We start from the raw sequence: 19343 nt of genomic DNA, 5'->3' as shown, positions 1-19343 counted from the left end.
TGGAGAAATTTCCTCTCGTCTGATTAAACAAAATCTTAACTTTTTGGCCATAATGACCATCGTTATGTTTGGAGGAAAAAGGGTGAGGGTTGCAAGCTGAAGAACACCATCCCAACCATGAAGCATGTTGGGTGGCAGCATTATGTTGTGGGGGTGCTTTGCTGCAGGAGGGACTGGTGCACTTCACAAAATAGATGGCATCATGAAGAAACAAAATTATGTGGATATATTGAAGCAATATCTCAAGACATCAGCCATGAAGTTAAAGCTCAGTCACAAATGGGTCTTCAAATGGACAATGACCCCAAGCATACCTCCAAAGTTGTGGCAAAATGGCTTAAGGACAACAAACTCAAGGTATTGGAGTGGCCATCACAAAGCCCTAACCTCTATCTGACAGAAAATTTGTGGGCAGAACTGAAAAAGCGTGTGCGAGCAAGGAGGCCTACAAACCTGACTCAGTTACACCAGTTCTGTCTGGAGGAATGGGCCAAAATTCCAGCAACTTATTGTGAGAAGCGTGTGGAAGGCTACCCAAGATGTTTGACCCAATTTAAACAATTTAAAAGCAATGCTACCAAATACTAACAAAGTGTATATAAACTTCTGACCCACTGGGAATGTGATGAAAGAAATAAAAGCTGAAATAAATCATTCTCTCTACTATTATTCTGACATTTCACATTCTTTTTTTTTTTGATTAACAATTTTATTGATTCACATATATGTACCTCATAAGACAAAACATATATACATAGAATCAAACTTAACCCCAACTATTGACTAGCTCCAGCCAACCTCCAGCCCCTCAAAAAGATCTGCCTGGCGATCATGACACTGGTTAAGATCCAACTCTTTATGTGTCTAATTTCAATGTCAATGACCGCCCCATCACCCAAAATACAGAGTCTGGGGCAGAATGATACCTGAATGCCTAACACATCACACACCAGACTTTGCACCTTTTAACAAAACTTTTGTATTTCAACACACCCCCAAAAGACATGGGTTATATCTCCGTCCTCTGATTGGCATTGCAAGCAGGTGTCTTTAAGTCCAAGCCTATATAATTTAGAGGGGGTCCAATAGAACCGCTGTAAAATCTTGAATTGTATAAGGCACACCCTTGCATCTCTAGATGCAGTTTTTATGTTTTTTAAAATCCTAGCCCATTCTCCCTCCTCCAATTCCATGTTTAAATCTTTCTCCCATAATCTCTTGAGAGTGGTTGAGACTCTGAGTCCCCCAGACTCTGAATTAATAAGGAGTAATACACTGATGCCTCATGGCTTTTTCCAAAAGCAGAAATCACCTCTCCTAGAGTATCTGCTGTTTTAGGGGGGTGTATGCTATTCCAAAAAATAGTACAGAGCAAGTGGTGTAGCTGAAGATACCTAAAAAACTGAGATCTGGGGATCCCAAAATATTGAACCAAATTTTCAAAGGATCTCATCACACCACTCTCATAAATATCACAGAGTGTATTAACCCCCCTCGCAATCCACTCTGACCAACAAAAAAGGGACTTATTAATGCATAGTTTGGGGCTTAGCCATAGGCTCGAGGCAACATTTAGATAAATATCTGAATTAAACACTCTGGACACTTTTGTCCATACTGAGTGCAAATGTGAAACAACGGGGTGTGATTTAACTTCTCTGGTTAGATTGATAGAAAGGCTTTGCAATGGAAAAATAGGGGCAAGAACTTCTTGTTCAATGCAGAACCAGGGAGGGGCTCTTTCAGGTGGAAGTGACCAATGAGCCAAATGTCTGAGACCGAATGCATAATAATAAAACAAAATCTTGGGTAGGCCTAGCCCACTTTTGTCAATCAGCCTATGTAACTTATTGAAATGTAAACTGGGGCACTTACCACTCTAAATGAAAGACTTCACTATGCTCTCAAATTGCTTGAAATAAGAGAGGGGGACATCTACAGGGAGAGACTGTAGCAGGTAGTTAAATTTTGGAATACGGTTCATTTTAATAACATTAACCTTCCCAATCATCGATAAATGTAATGAAGCCCACCTGTCTACATTGCTGGAAAAACTTTTTATTAAAGGGTTCAAATTAACTCTAACTAAATCAGACACATTTTTTGGGAATAAAATACCCAAATACTTAATACCCTGTTTGGGCCACTGGAAGGCGCCTGGCTGGAAGGCCATTACTGGACAGTATGCTGTCAGAGCCAAAGCTTCGGATTTAGATCAGTTGACTTTGTATCCAGAGAATTTGGAAAAGGAATTAATAATTCTGTGGAGGCAAGGCAAAGATTTAGTAGGGTCAGAGACGAATAATAAATTATCATCTGCATAAAGCAGAAGCTTATGCGACATGCCACCCGCCACCACCCCTGGAAAATCATCGTCCCTTCTTATTGCGGCTGCTAATGTTTCCAGGGCAAGACAGAACGATAATGGGGAAAGAGGGCAACCCTGACGGGTGCCCCTATCCAGAGTAAAATAATCTGAAATTAATCCATTTGTTTGTACCACTGCTACAGGGTGTCTATAAAGTAACTTGATCCAACCAATAAACATACTCCCAAACCGATACATTTCCAAAATCTTAAAAAGATAATCCCATTCTACCATATCAAACGCCTTTTTGGCATCAAGTGAAATGGCAGTGAACGGAGTCTGATCATTCGCCACTGGCCACATGATATTGATGAATCGTTTAGCCAAAATTTTAGCCAAAATTTTTACATCTAGCTGGATCAGGGAAATTGGACAGTAACTTTTACACTCACTTGGATCTTTGTCCTTTTTAAGAATCAGACTGATCCAGGCTTGTGTCATGGTTGGCGGAAGCTTTCCATTCTTTAATGATTCCGTATAAACTTCTAACAAAATTGGAGCCAGTTCTGTAGCATAAGATCTAAAAAATTCAGCAGCAAAACCATCTGGCCCCGGAGCCTTGCCTGTAGGCAAGGCCTTAATTACCTCGCCAAGCTCCTCCAAGGTTATCTCAAAATCAAGAGTTTTTTTGCTCAGTCGTCAATTTAGGGAGATCTAATGGTTCCACAAAATTTCTAATATCTTCATCAGTAGATGAAGACGTGGAATTATAAAGATCAAGATAGAATTCTTTAAAGGCATTATTAATATAATAAGTTAAAAATTTCACCACCAGCAGATTTCACTGAGGGAATTGTAGAAAAAGACTCTCTCTGCTTTATATATCTAGCCAAAATTTTCCTGCTTTGTCCCCTGACTCAAATATGACTGTCTTTCCCTGAATAACCAAAACTCAACTTTCCGCGACAAAATAGTATTACATCTGTATTTCAAACGGGTCAATTCTCTGAGACCATTAGACGATATTTGGCGCTTCAACACTGCCTCGGCACTTTTAATATTCCCTTCCAACTCCACTACTTCTTGTGCTTTGGATTTTTTGATGAATGAGGCATACTGTATGATCCGGCCCCTAAGAACCACCTTAAGTGCCTCCCAAGCCACGCCCACAGAGGATACTGAGGACCAGTTGGTCTCCATATAGACATTGATTTCAGTCTTTAGCATTTGTTGGAAATCAGGATTTTGCAAAAGGGATACAATAAAGCACCAGCTGTATGATTTCTTTTTCTCCATATGTGGCAACACCTCTAAACTCGCCAGGGCATGATCTGAGACTAAAATGTTTTCAATTGAGCAATCGACAACAGATGAAATGAGGGACTTAGATATATATATTCTATGCTAGAATAAATTTTATGGACTGATGAAAAAATGTATAGTCTCTACCAGATGGGTTCAAAAGTCACCAAGCATCTGCAAGACCAAGATTTGTACACATCCTGTGAAGCGTCAATGTTGCTCTAGGGGGCTTACACACTTTTGCTTCACTATGATCAAGGACTGAGTCCATCAAAAGATTAAAGTCACCTCCCAATATTATATCATGAGGGGTGCCAGCAGCTTGCAACATCCCTTCAAGATCTATAAAAAAGCTCTGATCATCAGTGTTAGGTGCGTAAATATTAGCCAAAATCAGACTTTGCCTCTGAATTTCTGCTAGAACAACAATGACTCTTCCCGATTTATCTTTAATCTGTTTGAGGCATTTGAATTGTAGATGTTTACTTATCAATATAATGACTCCCCTGCTTTTACTTGAGCCAGCACTAAAAAAAACATGTCCACCCCATATCTTCCCAAATTTTTCAGCTTCCTGTGGAGAAAGATGTGTTTCTTGAAGAAACACTATATCATATTTCTTACACTTAAGAAAAGAAATAACCTTCATTCTTTTTATGGGGTGCCCCAACACATTCACATTCCATGTGGAGAAAGATAACCCACTCATATTAACATATGACATTTGATATAATAGAAAAAATTAATTGTGCGTCAAAAACAAGATTACAAAGACCACATTTCAACATCAATGCAACAGTCAAACTCCGAACTTTCCCCAGAACAAAACAAACAGAAAAAAGAAAAATGTGCGCATTAACCCCGCGCACGACAGCACAAACCGGCGTCAATCCCTCTAAACTCAAAAGGTCCATGTACGCATGCGAGAGCCTGATATAAAGCCATTCAGTTTCCTCGGACAGATAAACAAGTGTTACAATTGTTCAGTGAGCCGGCTGTTTTGAGTGCAGCAGATGACGTAAATGTCCCGCGAATATACTCCACAAAAACAAACTCCAGCCAACAGGAGGCATAAGCACAAACAACGAACAGATTCATCCACAACTGTCCTGAAGCAGTGTTATTCCACAAAACAACCTCCAGCCGCTAGGCGGAACCAGCACAAAAAGAAACAAAACAGGCATTCCGGTTCCTCGGATGATCAAGAGTCAAATTCACTCAGAGGCTGCATAAAAAAAAATACATCATGACTTACTCAGTCCATCAGCTTTATAAAAGACATCCTTTGTGTGGGCATGTGGATATTTTGTGGTCATCTATAGTGCCCATTCTCAATCTGGCCGGGAACTTCAGTGTAAAAGCGATCTTCCGTCAATGCAAAAGTTTCTTGAAGGAGGTGTCATTCCACAAAACAAACTCCAGCCGCTAGGCGGCGCCAACGCAGAAAGAAACCAAAATGGCGCCCAGCTTCCTTAGACAGTCGAGTCACTGAACAGCGAGTCAGTCCACTCACATAAGTAACATGCAATGGTTTACTCACTCATAGTTTCTATAAAGGACAGTGCTTTTTTGGGGCATAAAAATATTTTGCAGCCATCTTTGGTCTATCCTCAGTTTGGCCGGAAACATCAGTGCAAAAGCGATCTTCCGTTGATTTAAGAGTTTCTTACATTCCTTGAACCGATCGTGTTTCTCTCTTGTCGAATTTGCAAAGTCCGGAAACAAGAAAATATTGTGATTCTTCCAAGAAAGCTTTCCTTTGCTCCTCGCCTGGTGCAACACGAGATCTTTATTGGATGATCTCAGAAATTTGGCCAGAATTGATCGGGACCTGTCTCTCTCAGCAGATCTGTGAGCCGGGACTCTGTGAGCTCGCTCAATTTCCAGCTTATGGCCTGTTATGTCGAGCAGATTTGGGAAGAGCTCATCCAGGAATTTCACCATGTCTTGACCTTCTTCATGCTCAGGAATTCCAACAGTCCATATATTGTTCCTTCGATTCCTATTTTTGAGATCTTCCAATTTTTCCAAAATGGATTCCAAGATTAGCGGATAATTCCCTTTCCGATGACTCCAGATAATCACTCTTGTGACCAACTCAGAGAACTTTGTTTCCATCACCGTAATCGATCGACGTATTACAGCGAGATCCTCCAAGTCAGCAGCAACCTTCGTCAGCATCACCGAGATTTTGGACAGTTGATGCTGAATTTCTTCTCCCGACGTGCTTTCCAACTCGAGTCCCAGGCTCACAGGGCCGACAGAGGTTTCAGCTAGAGCACGTAAGTGTCTTTTAATGTCTCCAGAGTAACTGGGTGTATCGAATCTCACCGGATTATAACATGAAAATAATTTTAAAACGAACAAAATGCGCAGAGCTAGTCGCTCACACGTCTGCTTCTCACATGGTGTCTCGTGACCTCTCCCGATATTTCACATTCTTAAAATAAATTTGTGATCCTAACTGACCTAAGACAGGGAATGTTTTCTACGATTAAATGTCAGGAATTGTTAAAAACTGAGTTTAAATGTATTTGGCTAAAGTGTATGTAAACTTCTGACTTCAACTGTATATCTATACCTTTTTGACCATGACCCAGACCCAGACTTTCAACATTAAATTATACAAATACATTAAAAAATACAAATTATTCAATTTAAAACTATAATAATCTAATCAAGAAGTGAAACAGACATTAATTATTTCAATATTTATTGTGTGAAAAAGATTTCTACCATTTTTTTAAAATTATTATTATGACTGTCCCACAGCATCATTTCCACCACACCAAACAATTTTGCCTCTAAAAGTTAGTGTATTTGTTAACCAAGTCAACGAAAGTGTCAGTGAAGAGCATGCTTGAGAGTTTGAGACAAGTGATTTTTGAAGAAAACTGAAAATTCTAATAAATATCACTTGTTTCCAGAGTATTTGTTTTGGGCCTCATTTCCAATCAAGCTGCAAATTTCCCAAATTATGCAAAAACTGTGAAAAAATGATTGTATTGTGTGTATTTAGGATACATAAAATGTTATCTATGAAACTAGCTTGAGCAAGACAAAGGAGTCAGACAATTTATAAACATTCTTTTTTTTTTAATTACTTTCCATTACCGTCATTTCCACTGAGTTCTATTAGACACAGTACAGAATTTGAGATGTGGAAATGACACTGAAATGACAGATAACATGACTGTGAGCTAAATCAAGACTTCAGGTTAATATTTATATGAATATATGAGAGAAAGTGTATATTTTAAGTGCTATGTCTGGTTGCCTTTTTGCCTTTATTGGTTAATTTGGACCCACTTTATTTTAGGTGTCTTTAACTATTATGTACTTAAGCATTTGATACAATGTACTTATGTGTACATACATGCTGTTGCATTGTAGTTACATTTAAAGTACCTGCATTTAATTTTATATGTAGTTACACTGTTAACCTTACCCCTAACCCTAACCCTAAAAATACCCTTACCCTAAACCCTAACCCTTACCCTTGACCCTAAACCTAACTCTACTCCTTAACCTACTCATTTTTTATAACAGCATGTAGTTACACAATAAATACATTGTATTGTATGTATTTTAATGTTAGAACATAGTAGTTAAAGACACTTAATATAAAATGTGACCGTTCATTTAAATGGTCCTGAAGTGTGACAAATGAAAGTCTCTCAATTAATATGTCACAAAACGGCATGCATATTAATTATGCAATATTTACCAAAATGCTGTTTTAAACAGTTTTAGACAGAGCATAGCATGTCACAATGCAAATGACCTGTAAACAAGATTTTTTAATACAAAATAATTTGAAAATATCCTTACATGCAACACTGGGTCAAGGGTGCTAGAATGGAAATCTCATCATGGGAATATCGTCCAAATCTGCAGCAAACAAACAGCTGAAGAATCTGTTTTTATAATAATGAACAGCAAAAAAGGATTGAGTACAGATGAGCACATACCCTCTGGCGTTGTCTAAATGTAGCAGGAAACCATCATCCCCAAACTTGGTGAAAATTTCATAGTGGTGCCTGTCCATGTTTCCTACAACATGAAAGGAACAGATATTTTCCCTCAGTGGTCAAGATACTGGCTCATGTAACTTTGGCATTGAAGTTTTCCTTATTGTCAGTGTTATGTTTATTTTGGTGCAAACCCCATTACCAATGCATTTCTTTCTTGTTTTTATTGCCTAATTCTGTCTGGCTTCTTATATGGAAAGTGAAAATGTGTTTACATGCCTATGAGAAAGTCAAATATTGCCATGTCAATAATGTTGAGCAGTCTGTTTCCAGAACTGTAGGGATAAAGTTTTTTAATTGTTTCACAGTATAATGGATTGACCTCCCACCTGTAAAAAGCAAGAAAAAGTGTTAATTGTTTCAAGCTGTAAGACTCATGTGAACATGACTAGACTGAACTTTTAAACCCTTTTTGAGCATGACATAAATGTTTTTCTTTCCATGGTTTGGATGGTAACTTGGAGGATGTTCTGCATGACATAAAAAGCTCAAATTGATGTGAAAAACTTGAATTTGATTTTATTATTTCCTTTTTAAAATAAGGATTAAACTGAATCTAGTTTTTCAAATGATCATGAAATCTAAATTGACCCTTTTTACAGATCAGAGCATGTTAATCCAAATAAAGAAAATTGTTTGTTGTGTTAATCTTCTATCAAAATGTAACAACTTTCTCCGCCTCTGAAAATGACTTTCCTTTTTAGCTGATGTCACCAAGGCCACTTGAGTTTCAACTAATTAAAATCAAGTCCCACTCAAAAATATTTCCTATTGAATATCCAGTTTCACCCAGAAAAACATAATATAAATGTAAGTAAAGTGGGTGGCATGTACTGTTTCATGTTAGCATTACAAGCAAGCCTTTATGCAAGTCTGGTAGTAGTGAGACTGTGTGTATGTGAAAGTCACAGCGTACTCCTCTCTCCCAGTGAAACTGTAGGATCGTATCCAGGGGTTAGGGATGGAGATACGGGGAGCAATGCTCAGGCCTGGTAAATAGGCAGACATTGATCCCTCTAGAAGATCAGGGTGACCACACACTGCATACTCCGACTTGCACACATATAAACACTTAGCGAAGAAACATGTGTTGTTGGCTGGTCAGAGAAAAAGAAAACAACTTACATTGAGGTAAAACAAAACCAATAATTATGTATATTTTTATTAAAATATAAGTAGTTAATAGCTCCCACCTGGAGAGGTGAAGAAAACATTGCGCAGGTCATCATTGTGAGTTATGTACAAGATTTCACCGGTCACATTGACGAATCTCCCAGACACCGGAGGAACTCTTCTAAAGTCCAGTACTCTAGACACATACACACAGGTCGTGCCTTCATGACTTGTAATCTCAGTCAGCATTAAATATTAAAATTATTCTTGTCGACAAATAAGGCTGTAGCAGTAACCGCTCAAAATCATATTAATTTTGGTAAATCCTTAGTCCAAAAATCCTTAAAGTGATAGTTCACCCAAAAATGAAAATTGTCTTATTTACTCACCCTCATGCCATCCTGGATGTTTAAGACTTTCTTTCTTCTACGGAACAGAAACTAAGACTTTTAGAAGAATATTTCTGCTCTGTAGGTCCACACAATGCAAATGAATGGTGGCCAGAACTTCAAAGGTCCAAAAAGCACATAAAGGAAGCATAAAAGTAATCCATAAGACTCCAGGGGTTTAATCCACATCTTCAGAAGCGATATCAGAATCAGAATGAGCTTTATTGCCTAGTATGCTTACACATACAAGGAATTTGTCTTGGTGACAGGAGCTTCCAGTGTACAACAATACAAAAACAATACAAAAACAGCAGCAAGACATAGATAATAATAAAAAATAAAAAATAAAGAATAATTATACACATATATACAGACAGACACACACATACATACATACACACATACACATGGGTAGTGCAAATCTAATACAATCTGTTATGTACAGTGTAAATACAAATCTGTTATGTACAGTGCAAATGTTTTTTTATTATTATTATTTTTTTTTATGATAGTGTGGGTGAGAAACAGATCAATATTTAAATCCTTTTTACTATAAATTCTCCTCCTTGACCAGTAGGTGGAGATATACACAAACAATGTGAACCACCAAAAACAAAAGAAGAAGAATGTGAAAGTGAAAATAGAGATTTATGGTAAAAAGGTCTTAAATATTGATCTGTTTCTCACCCACACTTATCATATTGCTTCTTAACACATGGCTTAAACCACTGGAGTCTTATGGATTACTTTTATGCTTCGTTTATGTCCTTCAAAGTTCTGGCCACTATTTACTTGGATTCAATGGAGCTACAGAGTTGAGATATTCTTCTAAAAATCTTCATTTGTGTTCAGCAGAGGAAAGAATGCCATTCCAGATGTGTATGACTTGAGGGTGATTAAATGATGAGAGAATTATCATTTTTGGGTGAACTATCCCTTTAAGAAATGCTAATGAATATTCTGTCATATTTTGGAGGCAATCATTAACCAAGGATCAAATAAGAATTTGCCTAGATCCTATCATCCAAATGAAAATCTGATGGACATAATAAATAAATAAATAGAGTTCTAAAAAAATTTGAATTTATTGGAATTTTCCTTACCACTAGGATCTCATTTTATATTTAGTGGATTCTTGGAGAATTTCTATTTAAATTGCTTTAAGATTTTTTACTAATAATTTTTCTTTGATTTAACTGGTTGAACAGGTGACCTGCTCACAAGCTCATTCAATATATTGAGTTTAGATAAGTTATAATGTGCAGAAAACATCCAAGTCTCAAATGTCTTTATGCACTATTAATGGGGTGCAAACATTAGTTTGTCACAAACAATCTATCATTCTCCCATTTGCAGTAAGAAAATTAAGATGAATAAACACTTTTTACAACAGCTGAAAAGTAGCTAAAGTGATTTTTACTGTAGGCCAACCAAAAGATTTTTGCATTCAAGGTATACATTCTATTTGATAAAATAAGTCATACCTGGTAAGTCAAACCTGAGTTGTTGTTGTTATTGTTGTTTTTTAGTAATTGCAATCTGCTGTAGTGAATCCTTTTGTGGTCTGAATCTAAACACCCTGATTGTTGTCTGTTTCAGTCTGCCCTATGGTTTCATCAGCATACAGTCTGACACAATAGATCAAATATGCTTTGGTGAGACTAATCACACTGAGCTTCATTGTCTCAACAGGCCTAAACAAAGATATACAGTAGAATATCGCAATGGGTTTACTGGCTGGTGCCTGAGGGATTTCATCTGTTTACTCATTTCAGAATCCTTCAAAGTATAATTAATTCATACCCTTGAGGCTGCAACTCCATCTGTCTATTAGTTAGCATTCACTGTGGTGACTACAGTATCAATGTTTGTATCACCACACCTGTCAAGATGGAAAGCTGCAATCTCAGCATTGTGTCTCTGAAAGTCAACAAAATAGAAGAAGTTCTCTGGTGTCTCTTCATGTCGCTCCTGTCTGAAATCAAGAAGGGACCAATTCTGTTAGTTACTGTATGTCCTGATAACATGGGCATTCCTTTAAAGGAATAGTTCACCCAAAGTGTAAATTATACCTTAATTTAACCATATGCCTTTTTGTCTTCCATGGAACACAAAAGATGAATTTTTGAAGAGTATTATGGAAGTTCTTTTTCATATAATGAAAGTGAAAGGGGACTGGGGCTATCATAAATGTTGTAAACATGCCCTATTCTAAGTCATGCAAAAGATTTGTGTGTGGAACAGATCAAAAGTTAAGCTGTTATTCAGTGAAAATCTTCCCCTCCACCGAAGCCCTGAAATGGACTTCAAAAGTCAAATGGACTAAAAAACAGTATGCCAAGTAGCACTGGTTTTCGTGCATCTCGTGGCCAAACACCATTAACATCAAACCTGAACCAGCTCGTCTAATGACGGCATATTTGATTTGAAAGCTACAGCAGATTTTCAGTGAATAACAATTGAAAAACTGGTCTGTTTTCTCACACATATTCAGGAATATTCTGGGTTCAATACAAATTAAGCTCAATTGAAAGCATTTGTGGCACAATGTTGATCACAACAAAAAAATTATTTCAACTTGTCCCTCCTTTTCAAAAATCGATGTTACAGTGGCACACTTACAATGGAAGTGAATGGGGCCAATTTAAAGGGTTTAAAGGCAGAAATGTGAAGCTTATAATGTTATAAAAGCACTTACATTCATTCTTATGTTAAAACTCACATATTATTTGAGCTGTAAAGTTGTTTAAATTGTCGTTTTTACAGTCATTTTGGGGGTTTAGGGTTTGTTACATCGTCATGGCAACGAAGTTGTACAATTGGCTATAACTTTACACAGAAAAGTTTAGTAAGTGATTTTATCATGCTAAAATCATGTTAACGTGCAAATTGATTACATCTTGTGACTATACTTTTGAAACAGTGAGTATTTATGTTTATGGATTGGCCCCATTAACTTCCATTGTAAGTGCCTCACTGAGACCCAGATTTGTGCTTTTTTTTTTTAAATGAGGGACAAGTCGAAATATATTTTTCTGGTAATCAACATTATGTCACAAATGCTGTCGATTGAGCTTAACTTGTTGAACCTGGAATATTCCTTTAGGAAGACAAGGAATATAGCGCACAAGGCGTATTGATCACCTTTATGACCCTTTCATGATGCTTTTTTGTCATTTTTGGAGCATGACAGACACATTCCCCATTCAATTGCATTATATGGAAAAGAGCCAGGATATTCTTCAAAAATTCAGCTTCTGTGTTCCACAGAAGAAACAGTTCATACGGGTTGTGAACTACAGGCGGGTTTTCATTTTTAATTCTTACCTCATTGGTTTAAACATAGCTTTGCCAAAGTCTTGGAGCTTCAGTGCCAACTTCAGATGAAGACCACTTGGCTTAACCACTGATTGGATAGTCAGAGGGGAAGTAAATTGTCATATTTCTTTGTAATCTAAATGTATCTCATACACTTTAGTGCATAACACCTGACTATAAGAAGAAATTATTCTTTTTGGACTGCAAGATCTTATTTTTGTTCCCCCGGGAAGACATTTCAACTTGGATAGTTTAATTATAGGGGGATTTTTACATAACTAGTGCCTGCGGTGTACTTTACGCCCTGCCAGTGGTATTCCCTTTGCTTTGTCTGAGGTTGTGGGAAGCAATGGCAGGCTGCCACCAACCCTAAACCACATCGTTCAAATGTCTTCTTTTAGCTTCGCTCTTGCTCAATCATATCAATAGTTTACAAACTCAATTACACTCAAAAATAACACACAAGTCATGAGTGAAAACAGAAAAACAACACAAAAATTCAAACCAATGAAAAAAACGAATGCATCGGAAGTTCATTTGGGATGCTAAGATGCTAAAAATGAAAATGCTAAAGAATAATAGCAATAGGTTCATTTGTCTGAGCTCACGAGCAGGTGGTGGATGGGGTTTTGAGTTGGTCGTTTGTTTAGGGGGACTGCGGTGGACCTACACATGCTGGTCAGCAAAGGATAAAGAGACACTTCGAGACTGTTTGCCTTTCATCAGTGGTGGTTGTTTCTGAAAGGGTTATAAAATGGTTTCATCTGCCATTCACTTTTACCAAGGGTTCGGAGCAAGCAGTCGAATCAAGGCTGCAAATAGCCTTTTAGACAGCCTGATCTCATGAAATTACGTGACAATGGCAACAGTTTTGCTAATCAAAATTACGTGCTACATTAAACGTTTGGCTGCAGTTTCCCAGTGAATTTTCCAGCGGGGGGATGATGTTGTAATCAGATATGGTTTTTAAGGTGAATATTAGATGGATGTTTTAATGAGTAAAACGTACCTCCCTAACCTAAAACTTTAACCTTAACATAACCAATATAGTGTCTTAAAAGATAAATGAGAGGTCAACAAAACAGACATCCTTATTAACCAATGCCTAAACCTAACCGATAGTGTTTTAAAAGCAAATCTGACATTAAAAGTACATTTATTGAAGCAACCACGTAATTTTGTGTCGCTTCACTTTCACTCCGAGTATCCTTGGCTGGGCGCAATGTTCGGTCTCTGAGCCCAAAATCTAACACTATCAGATGAGCTACTGTGGAAGCTAATCAAGTTGGAATAAGTGTGTAAATGTAGGTGGGTCTGTAATACAAGTGTTTTTCAAATGTTGCATTAGTGTAAAAGTGTTTTGTTATAATAACACAGCAGGGTGTGAGTAATAGAGCGAAAACCCGTGATTTGTGTGAAAATTAATAAAACACACAGTTGTTGCACTTCTAGTGTTTACTGCACAAGGAAACTGCATCAAAAGCGGCACGTAAAACTCGGTTTGCAAAAATGCAGTTATAGTAACGTTCACTCTATGAGACTAGGTTGCTTTTAGATGTTAGTGGCCATTCACTCTATTTACAGCACTGGCTTTGTGACTAGGAGGAGGGCAGGGCCGGGACGTGACTACGCACGCCCAGCCCCCAATCGAGCTAATCAGCCAAGGAGAGGGATAAATGCAGCCCGATACGGCAGTTCGGGAGAGAGCCACATGCAGCTGCCGTGTGTGTTTATGTTTGTGTCTTTTTAAGTTTTCATTAAACATTATTTTGACTGTTCAGCCGGTTCCCGCCTCCTCCTTGCCCATTTACTCCTGTTACAGCCTTATAATAATAAGTATTGGTCAAAGATACAGCATTCAAACTAGTTGTTTACTGTGATAACTACTGTGATTGTAACTAGAAAAATACATATGAGAGGTTGGATTTAAAATAAAGATGGGCTTCTATAATTTGAGCCAGTTCATAGACCTAGTAATGCAGGTAAAAGCAATCATATAATCAAGGGAAAAACAGTGGTTAAAAAAAATGTATGTTTACCTTGAGAGCAGTCACATGCACCCTTTAATGCTTTCTCATCCTGAGTGTAATCTGTCAGACACAATGGAATATTTTATATTACTGTACAACATCATAAACTTTATCCTTTAGAAGAAATTCTCAGAATTAGATCAAGAACACTTGTCTGATATTCAGACATAATGGTCAGAATTTGTTTCCCATTGAAAATATGTTGTAAATAATTTGCTGTTTCTATAAACTGCCTTTTATTCTATTATTAAAAAAATGCCAGTACTGTACATGGTCTTCAAAATAAAACACATTAGAAAAACCATCTATTTAATTGTATTTCAAACCAAATATTGAAAAGATACAGTTTAATACATAATGACTTGGTTCCAACACCTAGTAAGCTGTAAGCTGTATAGCATCATTCCTGTGCTCCTGCCATGAAGGCTGTCCCAAAAGGAAGTTAGCATGATTATGTTACCTTCTAATGCACCTTGTTTTGGCAAGATTCAAAAGGCAGAATCTCATGTATTCACAAGAAGTCAATTCTATAATGAACTGCGATGAGCTAAGTGGAAAATCTCCAGCCTAGATGACGAACAAATGCGAGACATCTTGATTATTTTAATATAATTATTTCAATACTAAAAATAATTATCAACAAAACTAGTTACATCTAATAACATTGGATGCAAAAAAATGGGTGCTGTGTATTTTCATGTTTATTAGAGTATTCATTTATTTATATTAGTGTACTGTGATGTTAGATTAGCAACAAGCTAATGGCAAACTTTATCTAAATCAATTGTGAGTAAAGTCTTCTATGCATTTTGCATGAGGAGTGCTATTTGTTTGACATGCAGAGCTGCTGCCTATATACAGTGGCAAGAAAAAGTATGTGAACCCTTTGGAATTAGCTGGTTTTCTGCATTAATTGATCATACAATATAATCTCAGCTTCATCAAATTCACAAGTATACACAAATACAATGTGCTTAAGCTCGCAACACAAAAAACAAAAAAAAACAATTATAATCTTTCATGTCTTTATTAAACACATCCCATTAAACATCCACTGTGCTGTGGAAAAAGTAAGTGAACACTTGGATTTAATAACTTGTTGATCCTCCTTTGGCCGCAATAACCACTTCTGGTAGCTGCGGATTAGACCTGCACAACGTTCAGAAGGAATTTTGGACCATTCTTCCTCACAGAACTGCTTCAGCTCAGCCATATTCTTAGGATGTCTGGTGTAAATGGCTCTCTTGAGGTCATTCCACAGCATTTCTATTGGGTTAAGGTCTGGGCTCCGACTGGGCCACCCCAAAAGTTGGATTTTCTTTTTTTGAAGCCATTCTGTAGTGGATTTACTTCAATGTTTAGGGTCATTGTCCTGCTGCATCACCCAACTTCTACTGAGCTTCAGCTGGTGCACAGCCACCCTGACATTATCCTGTAAGATATCTTGAAAAACTTGGGAATTAATTTTTCCTCAATGATGGCAAGCGGTCCAGGCCCCGAAGAAGCAAACCAGCCCCAAATCATGATGCTCCCTCCACCGTACTTCACCGCTGGGATGATGTTTTCATGTTGGTATGCGGTGCCCTTTTTACGCCATATGTAGTGCTGCGTGTTCTTCCAAAATAATTCAACCTTAGTTTCATCAGTTCACAAAACATTTTCCCAGTAGATTTGTGGAGTGTCAAGGTGGTCTTTGGCAAACTTTAAGTGAGCAGCAATGTTTTTGTTGGAAAGCAGCGGCTTCCTTCGTGGTGTCCTGCCATGGACACCATAACTGTTTAATGTTTTCCGAATAGCAGACTCATGAACAGAGATGTTAACCAGTTCCAATGATTCCTTCAAGTCTTTAGCTGTCACTCTAGGGTTATTTTTTACCTCACTGAGCATTCTGCGGTGTGCCCTTTGAGTCATCTTGGCTGGACGGACACTTCTATGGAGAGTAGCCACAGTACTAAATTGTCTCCATTTATATTTGTCTAACTGTGGACAGCTGAATATCTAAGCTCTTTAAGATGCAAAGCAAAAATTCTTTATCATACGTCTTCTGAGATCTCTTTTTTGAGAGGCATGGTCCACATTAGCAGATGCTTCTTGTGAATAGCAAACTCAAAATGTTTGAGTGCTTTTTATCAGTCAAACTAGCTCTAACCCACACCTCCAATCTCGTTTCATTAATTAGATTCCAGGTTTCCCAACTCCTGACTCTATTTAGCTTTTATTGACGTCATTAGCCTAGGGGTTCACATATTTTTTCCAACCTACACTCTGAATGTTTGAATGATGTATTCAATATGTACAAGAACAATACAATAATTTGTGTGTTATTAGTTAAAACAGATTTTCTTTGTATATTATTGTAACTTAGATGAAGATCAAACCAGATTTTATGACAAATGTATACAAAAATGCAGGTAATTCCAAAGGGTTCACATACTTTTTCTTGCCACTGTAGATGTCGCTTATGAGACTTACAAGGCAGCTGCCTAATTAGGCTGTAGAGGGTAAGGCAGCTCTCTACGTTTTGAAATAACACATGAGCAATGGTCTCAGGTTCAATATATATTATGTCACATTTTAATTGTAATTGCACTGCAATTTTTAAGTAATAAAATGGTTGCAATGAAAGAATGCATTAGCATATTATGATTTGAAGCTTTCTTTCCAGCTAAAATCAGAGGGAAATTGTCACCTGCACTGATGATAGTGGCCATCTGCATATCCTGCAGCAGTCTGTCTATGCTGTTGTCATCTCTTGAGTACAGTGCATAGCGGTTGATCCCTAGGTGAAATTGCACCCAACTGGCTTCAGAGTCAAAGGTCATGGGGTGAACAGGTATAGTGATGTTTGAAGCAGCAGCCGCTTCGATGTAGAACTTTTTCAGTCTATGGGGGAGAATGAGATTGTTTGAAGATTGTTTGTGCTTTTATTCTGCTGAATATTTTCAAATTTTGATCATGAGAGTTGCCATTCATGGGTGATTCTTCAGTTAGGGGCAAAAGATCCAATCATGGCCTTGGTCACCCTTCAAGTCAATTTAGGTATAATGTGTGATGGTGTGGATTTTTTATATTGTGTGTGATAGTAATGAAATTTGTCACTTTTTGAAGAAAAAAAGCTTTGAATTTGCTGAGACAAAAAGTTAGCTAGCTGTCAATTAACTCTGAAGAAATGTATTGTTTCTATGTTCAAATTCTCAAATATATATATATATATATATATATATACACCGATCAGCCACAACATTAAAATCACCTGCCTAATATTGCGTAGGTCCCCTTCGTGCCACCAAAACAGCGCCAACCCGAATCTCAGAATAGCATTCTGAGATGATATTCTTCTCACCACAATTGCACAGAGCGGTTATCTGAGTTACCATAGACTTCGAACCAGTCAGGCCACTCTCTATTGAACTCTCTCATCAACAAGGCATTTTCATCCACAGAACTGCCGCTCACTAGATGTTTTTTGTTTTTGGCAACATTCTGAGTAAACTCTAGAGACTGTTGTGCGTGAACATCCCAGGACATCAGCAGTTACAGAAATACTCAAACCAGCCCATCTGGCACCAACAATCATCCATGCGATTATCTAATCAGCCAATCGTGTGGCAGCAGTGCAGTGCATAAAATCATGCAGACAGGGGTCAGGAGCTTCAGTTAATGTTCACATCAACCATCAGAACGGGGAAAAAATGTGATCTCAGTGATTTGGACCGTGGCATGATTGTTGGTGCCAGACGGGCTGGTTTGAGTATTTTTGTAACTGCTGATCTCCTGGGATTTTCTGGGTTCTGGGTTCAATACAAATTAAGCTTAAATTGAAAGCATTTGTGGCACAATGTTGATCACCACAAAAAAATAATTTCGACTCGTCAGAATGGTGGCAAAAACAAAAAAATCCAGTGAGTGGCAGTTCTGCGGACGGAAATGCCTTGTTGATGAGAGATGTCAACAGAGAACGACCAGACTGGTTCGAACTGACAAAGTCTACAGTAAACTCAGATAACCGCTCTGTACAACTGTGGTGAGAACAGTGGCGAATTCTCAGGGCCAGCAAAGCCAAATAAATAAATATTTTTCATCCTTTCATTCTCAATCACCTTTTTGCCTATGTATTTTTAACAGCTTTCTACTCTTAATTCATCTACAAACAAATAGAGAAAAACGAAGTTTATCTGGTCAGAATTTATTCCTTGATGCTTACAAGCAAAGTGTGACAACTTTTTCACAAATCGCATGCCCGAAGCAGTGCATGAGTCTGAGCTCCACCCCCCCTCAGGCCTTCAGAATTTCTTCAGAATCCCTCAACAGTGCAAATGAATGAGCAACTAAAGTCAGATTGTCAGATTCCTCAGCCAATCAGACTGATTTATTTGTTCTTGGTGGGTGTGATCTTTAGGATATGTCTCCCAGTCGAGGCCTTCTAGCTGGCCTTGAGTGATGCGATCACACTTTAAGTACATAATTTGAAAGCGAAGAGCACGAGATCTTGCTGATGAGTCGGCTGTCATCACTGCTGGTATTGCCACTGAGAAAGAGATCCTTATGGATTTAAAAACACGAGATGTTCTGCATGACCATGTGATTGCTTAATTTATTAAACAGGAAAGGAGGACTGATTTTCACTTCAAGTAAATTGGTAAGTGCTTTTGCATTGTTATAGCAACATCAGGAGTTTTCTACGTGTAAATTAGGCTGCTTGAGCATTCAGTGTCGGATAAACTTTTGAAAAGTAGTGCTGCGTTCCATTGAACTTGGAAAGTCGGATTTTACAATTTCCTACTTGGAAAAGTGCAATGTTCATTTCTAAATTAGTTCATTTCCACATTTCATGATATTAAAGCTTGTTTTA

At 37.7% G+C, this 19343-nt stretch overlaps 1 protein-coding gene across 1 annotated transcript in view; it reads right to left on the bottom strand.

The window, feature by feature from the left end:
- The window catches only part of fam20a (FAM20A golgi associated secretory pathway pseudokinase), a 29034-nt gene that overhangs the window by 4219 nt on the left and 5472 nt on the right, over nucleotides 1-19343 (bottom strand). The window contains exons 2-10 of the mRNA XM_051666570.1: nucleotides 17181-17374; nucleotides 14501-14551; nucleotides 12471-12549; nucleotides 11026-11118; nucleotides 8835-8950; nucleotides 8558-8738; nucleotides 7861-7970; nucleotides 7582-7663; nucleotides 7442-7501 (exon numbers count right to left, since the gene is read on the bottom strand). Coding sequence (XP_051522530.1) covers nucleotides 7442-7501; nucleotides 7582-7663; nucleotides 7861-7970; nucleotides 8558-8738; nucleotides 8835-8950; nucleotides 11026-11118; nucleotides 12471-12549; nucleotides 14501-14551; nucleotides 17181-17374 — 966 coding nt within the window. The remainder of the gene's footprint in view (nucleotides 1-7441; nucleotides 7502-7581; nucleotides 7664-7860; nucleotides 7971-8557; nucleotides 8739-8834; nucleotides 8951-11025; nucleotides 11119-12470; nucleotides 12550-14500; nucleotides 14552-17180; nucleotides 17375-19343) is intronic.

This window comes from Myxocyprinus asiaticus, chromosome 32, assembly GCF_019703515.2.
Source record: "Myxocyprinus asiaticus isolate MX2 ecotype Aquarium Trade chromosome 32, UBuf_Myxa_2, whole genome shotgun sequence".
NCBI classification, from domain to species: domain Eukaryota; kingdom Metazoa; phylum Chordata; class Actinopteri; order Cypriniformes; family Catostomidae; genus Myxocyprinus; species Myxocyprinus asiaticus.
This window is presented reverse-complemented; position numbering and strand designations above follow the sequence as displayed.